Genomic DNA, 17,066 nt, shown 5'->3' on the forward strand with positions numbered 1-17,066 from the left:
GCCATTCAGGCCTGATACAGTGCGTTGGTTGCTAGGAGAATCAATCTTCTCTCCATTTGGATGAGATTATGTTTTTAATATCTCTGGTTTCAGCCATAATTCCACCCTGATAATTTTATTGTGCTCTTCTAGTGGGAGAAATAAAAGAAAAATTGCAACGAGATGTATAAATGAAAAGGATATTACACAAATACACACATACACACTTGCACACACATGCAGAGCCAAGCAATTCTGAGGATTAATGCTTACAGGAAGCACTGGGTATCATCACCAAGCCGATGTTGTTGCAGTTTTAATAATGTAAAATAAAAAATTCTACACTTCTGCAGCAAAGTAGACATCACAACTTTTTCTTTCAATTTCACTTTAACAGTTTATGTGAAGTTTCTGTCACCCTCTACATGTCCGTTTGTCTTTAATGAAAGAACCATATATTATAACAGATGATTAACTGGCCCACAGCATTAATTTTGCATCCTTACCTCAACTCAAACTTGATTATAATAATCAAACAGAATATCATTTTCATCATTCCTGGATCACTCTGAGCCATATTCATAAGCTAAAAATTGATTCTCTGTTCTTATTTCCCTTTTAGCCTCCAGTAGGTTTTCTTGTCCATGTATACAGTAATCCCCTGGTATGTCAGCCTGACACTGTGAATGCCAAGTGGTTGTGAGTTCTGGCAGCAACAAAGACAGCCAGAGCAGTTATACCTCACACATGACATTTCATGTCTTCTCCTGTGGGAACTTCACTGGAAAAATAAATAGTTTTAAGACTTGTCTTGGTGTAAGTGCTAGCCCACCTATTAAAGGAAAAGGAAAGGACAGTGGACAATGTGTGAGAATTTTTATTTGTTTAGGGTGATTTAAACAACATTTAAGAAACAAGTTTATGTTAAGGAAACTGATTTTAACCACTCTGTAAAAATATAAGATGTTTTAAATACTTTTTAGCTACGACAGCAGATTACTTTTTAAAAACAAACTCATTTTAGATTTTCTTCCCTTATATTAGCTTTGCTGTTGTAACATTGCTCATTAAAGGCAGGCAGGACAAGTCAAGTGAGATGATTTCATGTTGTGATGTATGAAGGATAATGATCTGTAATTAATTTAGATTTTTTTTTATTACTGGATAAATTTAAAAAATAGATATTCTAACCATGTATGTTCATGATCAAATTCAAATCTTTGTGGGTTTTTGAATCTTAAAACATTTTCATGATAGTTTAAATTGTTTCTGTCAGCTGTCCACTGCTGTGATCAAGTATTTTTTTCCACCATATATTTCAAAGAGAAATGAAACTTTTTCTGAAATAACTTGACGTTTTAACCTACATGCACTTAGATGAACTGTTAAGTGTAACCTAATATGTTCCAGGAAAATAACGCCAGCAGCACCTGCCAATGTAAAGACAGCAACATGGATCTATAACTGCTTCATGGAAACAAAACAGTAATAAATGAGACTTTAGCATCCTCCATATTTTATTTGCTGCCGTCTATCTTATTTTTCCGTGGTAATTGGCCTGCTCTCAGCTTTTATCCCCATGTAATGGACCCAGTGGCATTATATCACTTCTCCTCTGCCCCGGTCAGAACCCTGTCGAAGTTCACCCGATTGGCTGAGCAGCTACCGAGCTGGCCAATTGCAGTGGTAAATGAAGCTGAACCTGTCACCAGATGGGGGTCCTCTGCTGTTACATCATGAACTGTTGACCCCAATCAACACGTGAGCTGGTGAATTGTGAACAAATGGGGTCACAGGGAAATGTGTCAGGCGATGCATATCGTAGGGGGAAATTGAGGTTTAATACTCCTGTGAGGTGATTACCGGGGCACACTCTGCAGGGAAATGTGGGAACTCGTCTCTTGCATGATCGCCCAAGGCTCTCATGTAACTATAATATGCTTGACAGACAGGCAGGTTTGAACTTCTGCACACCTCCACTGATTGCAGCAACACCTGCAGCGGGCTATTTCCTTAAGGCATTGATGGGTGGGGGTGTAAAAGGCTGCAATGACTCATATCATCTGTTACTGTCTGAAGCTAAATCATTTAGTTAAATATTTAGCAGCCATGGAGACATTTGGCTGCTCAGGGTGGCTAAAGTTTTAGAATAAAATATGCAAGTTGTGCTACAACTTACTACTCTCCTGTCCTCTCAACCCACCCTTAAATAAATGATATATTATTTCATTTAACAATGAGACTCAGTCTTTTACATATATTTAGGTGATAAAACTACATGGATAATGAATTTTGTACTGCATTAAGATGCTGCAAATGGTTTGAAATTATGAATAAGCTGTGGAATTAAAGATTTGGCTGCACTTGCATTGCTTCAACATCTTCTGAAAAATTTACTTTAATGATATTTTACCTTATATGATTCAAATATGTGCACATGCTACGTTAAAGCATTATTCTTACCTGACACTTAAACGTTTACCTGCAAGGATCAGGATAACAATCTAAACGCAGCATTCCAGCATTCTGCAAGAGCAGAATATTGCCTTCATACTACAACTGCTTTGCAGTGCACAGGCATAAAATTAATCAGCTTCAAGTCTCGCTAAATGTTTTTCACTTCTTATTTTGCCTCTGTAATCCTTTTTCAGCCCTATTTGGATTTAATTTATATAGCAGAAGTGATTAAATGTACTTTTTAGTTGATCTTGTCAGGTTCAGGATATTGTAGCTAAAATGAACAAAACACTCAATACCGGTGGATTTTCAGATATCTCAGTGGTGAAAATATGGACAACTTGAAGCTTTTCAAGAAGTGTACATAACTTTTCTCTGAATACTTCCATTGAAATGTCTGAGTTCCTTTAAAAATATGTAGGGTGAAGAGGCATTTCTTTTTCAGCATTAGATAGAAGGATAGAGAGCCACAGATGTATTAATATTTATCTATTCAAGGCCTGAAAGACTGGAGGCTGTCCGTGACTAGTGTACAAAGATAGTGTGTTGTCATTGATGGTATTCAGGGTTTTTAGAAGAACATCTCATCACTGCAGCTGTTAAGGACTGCAGCAGCTATTACGGAGTGTGCCAAGGTTAGGTACTTAAACCGTTAGCTCAGTGCATTCTGCTGCCAACCTTGTGTTGTTATTGCAGAGGGGGCGAAGATGAGAGAGACAAGGGATTAACTGAACTCCCACACAGCGGTATTACTCTATTAATCGGCTGTCTTTGTCTATCAAGGTTATAACAAGAGTCCGCTTGGTGCATGTCTGCAGGAAAACGAGAGCTTGATCTCAAGCTTGAGGGATTCTAGTCATTCTCAGTCCAGTTTTCTTTTTTCTCCTCATTTTCTCTTTCCATCAGAATTTATAAGTAATTAATCTTCGAAGTGAGTCGTTTGTCACATGTATTCATCTTCTGCTGATAAAATTTTTGTTTATCTTTTTTTTTGTGCTTTCATTCATCAGCCCAGAGAATGTAGGCCCTCCTTTTTAAACAGATCAATATTTATTTGGGAGCTAAATGTGTAATTAAATTGGACATAGTGTTTAAAAAACACTTGACACATCAGATGTCAGATATGATTCAGGACTGGACTGATGAACTGTTTCAGGTCAGCATGTATCCCTGGATTTATAGAGTAATTTACATCTATGACCACAGTGGTTTTGTTAGCAATTAAGCAGATACAGCTCAAGTACACCTCTTTCCGCCTTGTTCGGCAGGATGACATGCACTGATGCTGAGATCATAGGTCGTAAAAGCCGACAGCAGACTTTACTGGTTCTCATTTGGTGTAATTTGTTATACTGTAGGAAGTTTATGGAGTTACTGGTTTCTATCTCTTTCACCTCACATAGAATGTGTTAAAATCGGATGACCCTTGCATCTGAGTATGTAAAAACAAACAGAGCATATTCATTCATGGTTAAAACGAAAGGTGGGGAATTATTATTGAAGTCAATCAGTTAATCAGCCAGTCAGCTAATATATATCAATCAATAAATTAATAAATATATTTCTACTGTTACCACCACTACTGCCACCTTACTCAAGAATAATAATAAAATAGGTTTTGCAACTTTTATATTTAGGTATGTTTTCTCTTTTTACCACCCTCTTAGTTACTACTGTAACAAGTGTAGCACTGAGAAAGAGTAAAGCATTAAACAGAAGGTTCATCTTTTGATGCAAACACCTCAGCAATGTTTATTTACTCCATCAACAATTAGCAAGTTAACTACTTTGCCAGATTTGTACCTCCTGCGGACATTCTGGGAATGACCAAAGGGCCATTATGTCTGCATTCACAATGGTCATCAACCAGCTTCTTAACCTTTTAAATCTTACTCCTGATAATTTAATTTAAATTGTTCAGTCAGGATGAACATTCACAGCCCAAAGCCAAACATCTATAAGTGTCCTTCCGTTGACTCTTTATGCCATTCTGTTGCTTAGTTTGTTTCTTTTACTTTTTTGTCTGAACACACCTTTTGATTAGTGAATCAAAAGCAACTCAGAATATTTAAGTTTATTAAACTTTAATAAACTTAAACAGCCAGAGGGTTGCTTGTTATTTACTAATGAAAATGTGTTCAGGATAGAGAAACAAGATTAAAGACAGTCGGCAAGCATTTTATTACACATCACTCTTTATTTTAAACAGCCATTTAAATCAGCGTGAAAAGGGAGGATTTAATATTCACCGGGTCTTTATGTATTAAGTTTATTACTCTAAACTGTTTTGGGTCTTTGAAAACATCACCGAAAACGAAGCAGGACATGCACATCATGTGAAAGACGGGCGATTCGATGACCTGAAGCTTCTTTCTGAAGCCGTTTATATCACCTCCCTGTGAGCAATGAATCCATTATAAACCTCAGTACTGGTTTCACTTTCACAAAAACCACAAAACAAAAAGAAATCCAAACTACGCAGCAGCCTTTTGTTTTCCACCCTCTGTTTGTTCATCCGTTCACCACATCATGTCATCCTTCTGCATAAAAGAGCGATGCAAAGCCCTGAACGTGTCTCATCTTCTTTATGATCTTTCCATGGCTTTCACGTGAAGTCACTGCTTGTCCTTTAGGACAGTTTTGAACAAAAAAAAGAAAATAAATTAATAAATGTCACCTAAGTGTGAAACTGTTGGCATGCTTCATCCTGTTATCTCGTTTTCTTGTATTCATGTCAGGATGAACTAAAGATATTTTTTTACGCTTAATCCTTTTAAAATCTGCTAACTTTCTCTTTATCTCAGCTTCCTAAATGTTCATATCCTGTTCTTTGACAGATTTGATATAAGAGCAACTAAAACCCTGTAGTGACTACACCTACCAATTTATTTTGGATTCAACCATTTTGTTCCAAAATAATTTTTAATGCTAAAATTTGGTAAAACAAGGAATTTACTTTTGTAATTAATTAAAGTCAAAAACTAAATCCTTATTTTCTAAAAGGTCAAAGTTTCCCTCTTTGTTTGAATCTTAAATTAAATGTAGTCATTTGTCAGTTTTGAAGAAAATGCAGATTTTTATTTTATAATTATTGTTTTTTTTTTTAGCATCTCATCAATGTTTTCATTCCTCTGCAGTTTTTTTATGACTTGTTTTAGTCTTTGCATATTCATGAGGTGCTCAGACTTATATACACCATGGGACTAATCCTGCAGTTGTTTTTCATTGTAGCTGACTAATGTATGTGTGTGTGTGTGTGTGTGTAAGTGTGTATCTGTATTTTGCTCTGTTTCTGTTTGGTGTGTGCAAACATTCATGATAATTTTTATTTGTATATTTTAGAAGTTGACTACTGATATGACTATGTGCATACTTTGTGTGTGTGCATGTGTGCATTGATGTGTGTGTAGGTGCATCCACTCAGGACTCTGATGCCATGGAGCCCGAGAAGCAGGTGGACAGCACGGTGAAAATGGCTGGAGTGATTGCAGGAATTCTCATGTTCATCATCATCCTCCTCGGAGTTGTCCTCACCTTCAAGCGCAGGTATGTAGTAAACCAAACATCACGTTAGTGAAGCAGCTTCCAGGAGCTGTGTGTAGCATTTTGTTCGGTTTGCTGATTTGGCCCCAAACAAGAAAAGAGACCTTGATTTGACAACCATCAGTCAACAAAAACAGAAACCGTATATATGACAGAGACTACCAATAATATTTTTTTTTTATGTATGAACACAAAACCAGAAAAAAAAAATAGTTGGGATGGAAATTGCAAATTAAGAAATGCAGCGATTCATACATGTAAGCCATGTCCACACAGAGGCAGGTTCAAGTTTATCAACGGTACTGGTTTCGTATACCACGTGTTGTATTTATACTTCTGACTGCCTCAGTCAGCTGTTAATTAAAGTTATCCATTAAGCCTGGCATCAACTTTCTGCTTTTTGCTTTTCCGAGTTAACCACGCCCACCTCAAACGTCCGACCAATCACACAATACTTCTCGGAGCCAAACAAGAAGAAAGTTCTGCTTGGCTGATGAATCGAGAACAAGCTGCAAGATGTCCTCAACCACATCCATAGCATAAAAAATGTCCCTTTGTTCTTGCAGTCCTAACAACCAAAAAAAAATAAAAAATAAAAAATTCATGTTTCTCGTAGAGTATGTAACAACCTTTACAGTGTTGGCTTTGTGCTGCACAAGCTACTGAGCATGATATAGCATTTAAAGCTGTTGCTCTTTTTTAGCTTGTTGCTGGGGCGTCTTCTTCTTCTTCTCCTTTGTATGTTTGTTTACATCACATGGGTTTACCACATGCTCTAAGCCCCTGCCTCTGTTTTTCACTGTGGCAGTGTTACAGCGCCACTCACAGGCCTGGCTTATATTCTAGAGCTTCTTTCAAATGTTTTGTGTGGAACATTGAAATAATTCTATGTTTATGGAAAACTTAAAAAAAAAATATATCAAAATTTAATCTGTGTGGATGTAGCCTTACTGTAATAAGATATTATTTTTTTTTTTTTATTTTTTTTTTTATTAAATAGGCAATAGTATGAAAATGGTATGTTTGCCCCATCAGCTATACAGCCATATTTGCATTTCAGGCTAGCAACATCCTTTTTAGAAAACAAAATAAGAAACAACAAAATAAAACCATTTAGGGCTAGTAATGATTAAATAAATGATAAAATAATGTGTTTTTTTTCTGACAGATGATGTCAGTAGGTAATTGTGATAATTTATTTTGTACAAAGGCAGTATATATAAAAGACTGAGTCTTTAAAAAACAAAGGTTTACAATCTCTCAACAAAGAACAAAGAAAAAGTATTTTATTTTAGAAACAGTAACCAGCAAAGAAAGATTAGCAGATATCTTTGTATTTATAAAATATCTTTAAGTCATTCAAGTTAACTGGATGAATTTCAGTACGTAAAGAGCAAGTGAGCAAGTCGTTCATCGGTAGCTGACAGGGTTTATTGTGAAGGGGTGATTGTCGCGAACTCTTTACTGTGCAACAAACGAAGCTGCATGTTAATATTGTTTAGAGGTGGTGGGCTATGTTTGGCTATGTTGCAGAGCTGAAATGCTAACATGGATGTAAAAGAACTAGTTAAATTAAATTGATGAGACAAAACAGAAATTTACCTTCATACCATTTGCAATGTAACATTACTTTCATTAATTTATTAAAATTCAATTCAAAGTAAATGTAAGAATTACTGTTTTGTATTTTGTTTGTATTTTTGAAAGCATTTTCCATCCCAACTTTTTAAAAAAAATTGAGATAAGAGTAATTACTGACAACTTTGTGTTGATCAAAATAACAGAAGACAGATATTAATAAACCAAGTGTCCTCATAACTTTAAATTAATGTGTGGGCAGATAGAAATATTTACTTACAACAGCAGTAAGCAAATGTCTGGAGGTGAGTAGATTTTATTTAAATAAGATATTTAGTTACAGAATCAGATGACAAATATCTATCATACAGTATATATTAAACATTGCAGGATACAAACTGATATGTATGATTGTCAAAGCCATGATTTTTTATTCTTTTTTATGGGTAAGAGGAAAGATGCTAATCTGAAAATGTTCTTAATCATCTTAATGCTTATAAACAAAATAAGAAATAAATAAAAGAGGTGCCCCGAGTTTAAATATCTAAACTGATATGTGCTGTATTAATTTTTTAGTCATTCAGTTAACAGGATAGAAAGCTTACTGAGTCTTTACCATGTACACTGGCTTGCCACCATCACCTGTCTATCTTTCCTTTTCTTTCTCTTATTCTCTGTATTGCTTCATCAGCCCCCACATATCCCCCTTTACCCCACCTGCACATGCTTATACAATATGATTTGCTGGGACTCACGTGTGTTTAATGTTCTTGTCATAATTTTATGTTCATTTTACATTTTCCCATTTTACACACACACACACACACACACACAAAGCAAATCTCACAACAAACATTTTTTTACTTTACAAAACGTCTTGGGGGATCTGTAGTAGGTTTTGGCTCAACACAAACTACATACTGGCAATGAAAACCTGATGAGAACCCTGAACACAAGATCCTTCGGTGCAAAAGTCTAAATTTCCTTTTACTGTTAATAAAGATAAGCCTATTTTAGAACTTTGATGAGAAAATATATGTTAAACATAGTGCTGAGATCATTTTATTTCCAGATTGTGATTTCTGATAAAGAAAAAAAAAAATTAAAAAACTGAGAAAAGAAAGTAGAGCAAAAAAACTTGCTTTCTGTATGGTCAGTACAAAGCACAAGTACGTTTGGCAAGTAGCTGTATACACTAGTATTTGCTGCTTTTATAGCTGCTAAGCATGTTTTTTATATGTGTATGGGACAGTTAGTTGATTTTTCCAGTAAAAAGTTGACATCTTTTTGCCATCATGAAAGACCTGTTTGTTTTTGAGAACTAAGAGGAGATTTTTCAATAAAGCATCAGAGGCCAAAATGCATAAGAAAAGAGTCCAGCTGGTAGTGGAACCTTGGATTCACAAGGAAGAATGTTTTCACCCTGGTTGTCAAACACTAGACCACCTATTTGTCCTTGCAAGGATACTGGAGGGTGTGTGGGAGTTCGCCCAGCTAGTCTTTGTGTCTTGAAGGCTTTTGAGTGTGCTCCTCTTGTAAAGTCTGTTTCTTTTTTTGCCCGCCCTACTCCTCCATTTTGGAGAGGTGACCTGACCTATCATTTTGGTCATCCAGGATTTGTGATTAGCAATTTAGATGGTTATACATAACAACTACAGCCTGATGTCCAAAATGGCAACATACCATTGCAAACTGGAGGTGTGGGTCAAATAATGGAGAGATTTGGAGCTTGGACCTGTATCTTCGTTGGGCAGACGAAGGTCTGAGAATTTTTGCTTAGAGAGGGTTGATTAGGGGTCAGAAAAGGGATGGCTTTATTAATTGATTATTAGTTGGAAGGACCATAACAGGGTAGACTTATTCCTTTCATGGTAGTACATTGTGAATTTTAAGGTGTGTTTAGAGGTTTTTAACACTTTTAAACATGCATTGGGATGTTACTTTCCTGTATATCTGATATTTATGCAACCTTAAAGTAAAATCATCCTTTTGATACTTTACAATCCCAATCTCCTGGTTAGTTGAGGTGAGTCTGATATATATATATATATGTGTGTGTGTGTGTGTTTGTGTACTGTATGTGTGTATATATATTTATATAATTTTGTATATATATATGTGTGTGTGTGTGTAGAGAAAGAAAAAAAAATCAAATTAATCTTGTTTAAAATGTTGAAAGAAGAGAAAAAGTACATGACTTTGGGATAATTTAATATCTTATTCTACAAGACATAACTGTTGATCAGATATCTGCAATCTGGTGTAAGTGTATTTCCACGATTTGTAGTACTGTCTGGGATTTTATCTGTTGCAAATACAATGAACTGTAGAATAAAAACTAATGTGTATGTAGTGAAGCCACTAGAGGATTTTGATTACAGGAAATGAAGATTTTTTAAGACATTAAGTTTTAAGACTTCTCACAGAGTAAATAAAATAAATCATGGTGCTGACAGAAAACGGCCAGACTGCTTTCAGAAAAAGCACACCTGCTCAAAAATGCTCTATAAAGCAGCACTGTCAGCATTTTTAACCTTTTTATATCTGTGAAAAAGCAAAACGAATTGGTTCTATATAACTTCACTCAAAATAAATGATGACCTTTTTGTTGATGATTATGTGACAAAGTTATGGCATAAAGTATATTCACTCTTTTTACATTAGGTTTAAATACTTAGACGGGTAGCGATAAAGGTGGCTCAGCTTTAACCTCACCTTTAATGAGACAAAGTGATTACAATTTACTCTACCAAAGTGTCGAGATATGCAATAAAGATTTATGGAATTCCGACTCATTTTTATAATTTTGTATTTAGATATCTGTTGCAAACAACAAATTTATTTTGTTGTTTAATTTTACAAATATTACCATGAAGATGGTTGGTCAAATATTAAATTTGCAATAGCATTAAGAGGCTTTTTGCATCTTAAACTCACACACTCACACTTTTCTTTGTTTGTATGATCATTACCTAATTGTACAAACAAAGGGAAGTTTAAAACCGATGCAGACACCATATCATGTAGAGAACTGGATACAGCATTGTTAGTCTGAACACATGAACATCGTACATCTTTTTCAAGAGAGGGAAAAAGGTCAGGAAGGTAGACAGGGCACAGGGGTCAGTTGGCAATGCTAATTAGAGGCTAATGCAGGCTAACAGAGAACATCTCAAATACCAGGGGGATAAAAATCTGTCATTCAAAGAAGGAAAAAGACAATAGCAACAGGAGATGTAGAGACTTAGGAAAAGGATGAAAATGAGAGGGAAGGTAAAAAGGTAACAAGAAGGGATGGGAAAAAAGCAGCACTGGGTTTGAGAAGACATACTAATGAAATGGAAATAAAGCTATGATATACATAAAAAGCCAATTAGAAGGGAGCCATTAGTGCAGTGGAAATGTGGCAAGAAAAAAAAAAGAAAATTCAGTGGATCGAAAAGACTGAAAAGAAGGACTTAGTTGACATGCTGCTCAGGTGCTCTAATGAGTTTAAGATAATCCAGGTCACAATTCAGGATTAAAGGTCACATACTGGTCAGGTGAAGACAGGGGAGATAATGGCAATGGGGAGACAATGAGGCGATTATCACAACACATGTAAAATGCTATTCAACTGAACTTTGTTTGTACAGAATCAATCCACAACAAAGTAATCTCAAAGCTCTTTATGAGCATAATCCAATTCAAGCCAATTTGTTAATCCAATTAATATTCATCCCCATAAGTCCAATTTATAACAAGTTTGTTAATTAATTAAATTATTAATTTAAAAAAAAAATATTACCTACAGTAGTAGCGGTTTAAAAGTTCCCATCCAAGCTGAAAGCCAGCCGAATACCTGCTGGCTTCCAGCCCAGTTCCATTCCAGTTCCAGCCAGCTGCCTTCCAACTTCCAGCCGCCAGAGAGGCCCCCTCCTTCTCCTGGGAGTGTCGATGTTTTAATCAAACTCCACCCATTCCTTGTAATATAGGGTAGACCCAGAAGATGGCGCTTCTCTCACAGACTTCTCATCGCCCGTAGTCTGTCAGATTTTATCTGAATTTACACTGACCGGCAGAGGCGCCACTCAAAGCACCTCTGATGGCCAGTCACAATTCATAAAAATGCATAAAACTTAATACATAATCATCGTTTGACGTGGAATGTGAAATTGTAACATGCTTGTGCGCTGCCAATTGTTTTATTCAGAAATGAATGCTAGTAGGTTAATAAAACCTTTCAAATACTGGATCACAGCCCCTAGCTCTATTCTCAATAGGATGTATTTATCATACTGATTAATCTTTTAATATTAGCATTATTAACATAGACAAATCAGATTTGGATCAAGCAACACAGAATCTGTTTGAGGTAGCTAGGAAGGGTTATTTTATTCTCATATTATTTATTTCACCTCCATAAGAAGACAGGGCGACAGATAAAAGCCCCACGCAGGATCGGAGATAATTTCTTCCACTTCAATGTGTCTAATCGCGGGGGGACATCCAACACTCGCTGTGCTGCGACTTCCTGCTCGCCGGGAATCCCGATTACGTCACCCCTCCAGGTGGGCTATTCCCCGACACGCTCTGATTACCATTCCAAAAGGTACTGTATGCAGCCCCCAACTTGAACATGCGCCTTCTTCAACATTCGCACTTGCTCCAGAAAATTACCATCTCTTAGGCTCCTCCACCACCACTTTGACTGTGGATTGATACGTAAATGAGCCGCAATAAGGCAGCTGAAGCAGTGACCCAGTTTTGTGATTGTTGCACATTGGGTAAGAGTGGTCAAACGAGTCCAGTTTGTGTTGTCATGCTACCAGAAATTCAGTATGGCTAGTCGGTCCTAATGCAGTGAATTTCCATGTTAATGTTGCCAAATTCAATAGCATAGCAAGAGATGAAAAAAGAAACAACGATATTTCTTCAACATGTTAACCAAAATATTTACCTCTTAAAGCATAAACCAAGTATTTACAACAAGCAGTGTGCTTTTTAACGTTAACGTGTGCCATAGCCTACTGCACCGCTGTTCCTCCTTCCAAGTCTTCTTTTTTATTATATTGTTGTTTTATCATCTGAATATACTACAACAACACAGAGAAAATATATGAAAGTTTATTTTACGCTGGTATTTGCGCAGCAGAGTTTTCTGCCGCCGGATTTGTAGTCCAGGAACGGAGAACACAGCTGCTGCCAGGAAAGGTGGATTACATTTTGTTAAAGCACAGCAATCTCCGAGTAGCCTATTATAAATACCCTCTCAGTGGCAAAATAAAACACACTGGTCTGGTTTAGTCTTCACTCTGAAATGGTTCAGTCAGAGGAATATAAAGCTGTTTTAAAAATGTTGAGCAAGCTTAAAATAAACATTCATAGGCTATCTATGTGTTTTAGATTAACACAATGATAAAACAACAATAGGCTATAATAATGGAAAAGAAGCGGTGCAGCATGGCAATGATGCGTTAATGGCTCGGGTCGCGGGTTAAACATCAGTCTGGTTCGGATTTAAATGGAATAAATACATTGGTGACGAGTCGGGTTCGGGAGTCATTCTAACGGGTTAGGGCAGGTATGCGTAGCAAAACAGAACCGTGCAGGACTCTGCTCTAAGCAGTTCGGACTTGGTTGACCTGGAACCATTTGACAATAAAATCTGGAGCCATCCTGCAACGCGCTCGCTTAGGCGTCCAGTTAAACCGTGTTTATTCAACCAGTCCCTACTTCATTGCATTCATTCTTTCCTCATAGCCTACGTGCACATTTTTTTCAAGATTGTTTATGTCAGTTTTGTTTTGGAAAACGAAAAAGGAGTCTTTGCGCAGAACTTATAACATTATTCTAATCTTGCCACTTGCCTATTTTATTATTGTGTATTTTTGTAATAACATGTAAATTCACTGCATAGGAACCAACTAGTCTACTGAATTTTGTGTGACAACACTAACAGAACTGTTTTGACAATGCAACAATTACAAAACTGCGGCTCATTTACTTATCAATCCATAGTCAAAGTGGTGGTGGAGGAGCCTTGGAGATGGTAATTTTATGGAGCAAGTGCGAATGTTGAGGAATTTAGCCTTTGTTCAAGTTGTGGGCTGCACAACTTGGTATACCTTTCAGAATGATAATAAACAGAACAAGACACACCAAACCAAGGACTAAGACCACGAAGTTCAGCATCATGCTTATCTATCTTTGGCGTTTTTACACCAACATTTTTATACACTGGATAATGATAATAATTATCGATTAAAGTCACGGATAAAACTGCTGTTGTTAAAACACACCCATCTCTTACAAAATCTAAAATGTAAAACAAAAAAAACAACAAACAAAAAATCTGGATCACTGTAGAAATATCTTTATTCATTGCTGATCATCTGGCCATTGAAGCGTTTTTATTTGGAATTGGGAACAAATATTTTCCACCCTGTTATATTCTGTTCCACTCTGTTATGTTCCATTCCACCCTGTTAGTAAGGTGTTTTTTAATTTTTTTTTTTTTTTTACTAAAAACATTGAGGACTGTGAACCTTGTTGCACCATATTAGGAAGTGAGGAACATTAAATTGATTTTGCTTTTCTGTTCCCAGGTCAAAAGGAATGTAATTATCTCTCATTTGAAATACTTGATTATGCTTTCCTTCTTGCCTTTGTGGAAACAGAAACGTGATAATCTCTCACTTGAAAGCAAGCTGGGCGTACAATAGTGTGATGACGATGAAAACTCACATGACCAATGCTCAATAAAGGGTACATGAAAATGTGAGAAATGGTCAAAAGCACAAATACCGTTTGTGGTGAGTGAAACTATACAGCACAGTCCCTAGCTCTTTTCAAGCACACTCCTCCCCCCAAGGAGTATGCTTGAACAGCTAACGGCAGGTAATGGCTGTGTTTACAAATGTAAAGGTGCTAATTGTTGGCCATTGAATTGTTAATTTCAAACCGGGCAGCCTTTTGGTTGTACTCTGGGCATGGTAGAGGGGTAAGAAATCTCTGGGTTTTCTAGTGTTAAACACTGGAAGCGTCGCCAGCGGTCTTTTGATGACCGCCAGTCACGCTACCATGCTTATAGTGTATTAAAAACTAAACGGCTGAACCTGGTATTTTAGGACTTTTATTATATAGTTGTTGTCTATAGTTTTACCTGCTTACTTGTTTGGAAAAGTAAACACATCAATATTTACGAGCAGTTTAGCACGTCTAAACTTCCACAGAGCCGCTCAGGGAGACTCTTTCTCAGCCAAACTGTCGTATATCACGGCTATGGAGTTGTAATAAATGGCCGCCCTACTCTGCTTCTGATTGGCTGTAAGATCACAAACCCTGTGTGATGATAGGCTGCTGGTTCCTGTCATTCCTACCAGCCTTTGCGCATGTGCCTGCTTCAGACAGCAGGCAGGCGGCTGTCCCACCACTGAGACACAGCTGTATGACATTTTATCACGTTTTATCACTAGATCGCTATGAATAAAATCCAGGGACACTTCATTTCACAGTATAAACCATTTATTTACTTATCTACTTAGGATAATAGCACTTTGAGGCCTAATTCAGAATATAGGTTGGGCTGGGTCCGGACTTTTGTGATCCCTGCTTTACACATTATCAGTATTATGTTATTTTTACCTGCCGATATTACGTTATGATTTTGTCAATATTCAGTTATGCAGCAGCTGTATCAACCCCCACTGTGAATAACTTACGTTGCAGTCAAATGACCACTGGCAGCGCTCCTCGGGATGTTTAGAAAGCTCGCTGCTAGTGACATTCACCACTTAGCCGACTTGAGGAGGTTGTGCTTTGCCTCATAACACCATTAGCTACACATGTCGGCTTTTTTGATACATTTATTTGACGCCATTTTCAAATCAAATCATTTTTTAAATGTTGGCAAAAATGCAACAAATGAGCGACACAGCTCATTATAAACTGTTTAGAGAGCAGCAAGATCAAATCACTGCTCCTCCCCGTGGACAAAAGAGGGATTGCAGCTGTTTTTTTACTTGGGCTGCTTGGGGGCAGAGCCTCGCTGACGACGTCATTGCGGGGGATTACATTACCCCCACAGACCTGTGAAGGATCGGCCAAGGATCAGTCAAGGACCAGTCAAGGACCAGTCAAGAACCAGTCAAGGACCCATCATGGAAACAGGGGAACTTTTAAACCGCTACTACTGTAACTAAGGAAAACTAAGAGATGGCATTGAATCTTTTCTTCGATTCAATTTCAGGCATCAGTGGAAAGGAAAACACACTCCCTTTTAACAGAAAGGGAAACCTCCAGCAGAACCAGGCTCACGGAAGACCAGATTTGGTGATCCCTAATCTAAGCCATGTGACAGCATAACTAAAGGGAAGGCTAAACATCCCCTAACTGTAATATTTTTCAAAAAGGAAAGTTTTAACCTAATCTTAAAGGTAGCAAGGGTGCTGAAGACATTTCCTCACATTCTACTTGTGAGACCCTGGGAACCACAGTAAACCTGCAGTCTGAGAGCAAAGTGATATGTTGGGAATAAACAGATCTATGAGATATCTGATATACAATAAAGCTTGGTTATGGAGAGCTTCACATGTAAGGTCAAAAATTAAAACTTCTGTTTTGGATTTAACAGGGAGCCAGTGAAGAGAAGCTAACACAGGAGAAATATGATCTCTCCTACTAGTTCTCATCAGAAACTTTGCTGCAGAGTTTTGGATCAGCTGGAGACTTTTCAGAAAATATGGGACACTCCAGTAATAAGGAATTGCAGTAGTCCAATCTGGAAGTAATGAACGCATGGAGTAGTTCTTCTGCATAACTCTATGATGTTTTATATATTTATATATTGATAAGTGAAAGATATGAGGCCAGATCAGTCTCAATAGGAATGAACTCACGCCAGGTTTTTCACAAATGCACACGCTCTGGTTTGCATTTGTATTTCAGAATCGGAAATGCACACTTGCTGTTTCACAAATGCACATGCTCTGATTCACAAATATAATTTTGAGGCACACTTGTAAGATTATACGAATTGCTGAACGTGCATTTACGAACTGCTTCTCATTTGTGAACATCTCTGCATTCGTGAGAGAATTCTCTGCGGTGGATTTTGAGACTCCCCTGACGTCGCAGGGTAACGAATGTCACCATTGGTTGACTAATCTGTCAATCAAATTTCCGAGTGTGATTGACAGATTCATCAGTCAATCAGGTGTGTTTGCATTCAGCCAATCATACTGCTCCTTACATTTTCTCCATACTTTTAAACCTGTCGCAGAGCTATTTGAGCATGGTAGTTCAAGTCCAACTAGCGGGCAGACATGGAGGAGACGCTTTACAACGAGGGAATGTAAGATAAATGTGTTACTTACAGGTTGTGATTGTTGCGTCTCCTCCATGTCTGCCTGCTAGTTGGACTTGAACTACCATGCTCAAATAGCTCTGCGACAGGTTTAAAAGTATGGAGAAAATGTAAGGAGCAGTATGATTGGCTGAATGCAAACACACCTGATTGACTGATGAAT

At 37.2% G+C, this 17,066-nt stretch overlaps 1 protein-coding gene across 12 annotated transcripts in view; it reads left to right on the top strand.

Moving 5' to 3' along the window:
- Window positions 1-17,066, top strand: part of ptprt (protein tyrosine phosphatase receptor type T) — a 360,770-nt gene that overhangs the window by 239,033 nt on the left and 104,671 nt on the right. For all 12 annotated transcript variants that reach the window (XM_041980879.1, XM_041980882.1, XM_041980880.1 and 9 more), the window contains one exon: window positions 5,847-5,982. In XM_041980879.1, coding sequence (XP_041836813.1) covers window positions 5,847-5,982 — 136 coding nt within the window. The remainder of the gene's footprint in view (window positions 1-5,846; window positions 5,983-17,066) is intronic.

Source organism: Melanotaenia boesemani, chromosome 3, assembly GCF_017639745.1.
Source record: "Melanotaenia boesemani isolate fMelBoe1 chromosome 3, fMelBoe1.pri, whole genome shotgun sequence".
Classification (NCBI taxonomy): domain Eukaryota; kingdom Metazoa; phylum Chordata; class Actinopteri; order Atheriniformes; family Melanotaeniidae; genus Melanotaenia; species Melanotaenia boesemani.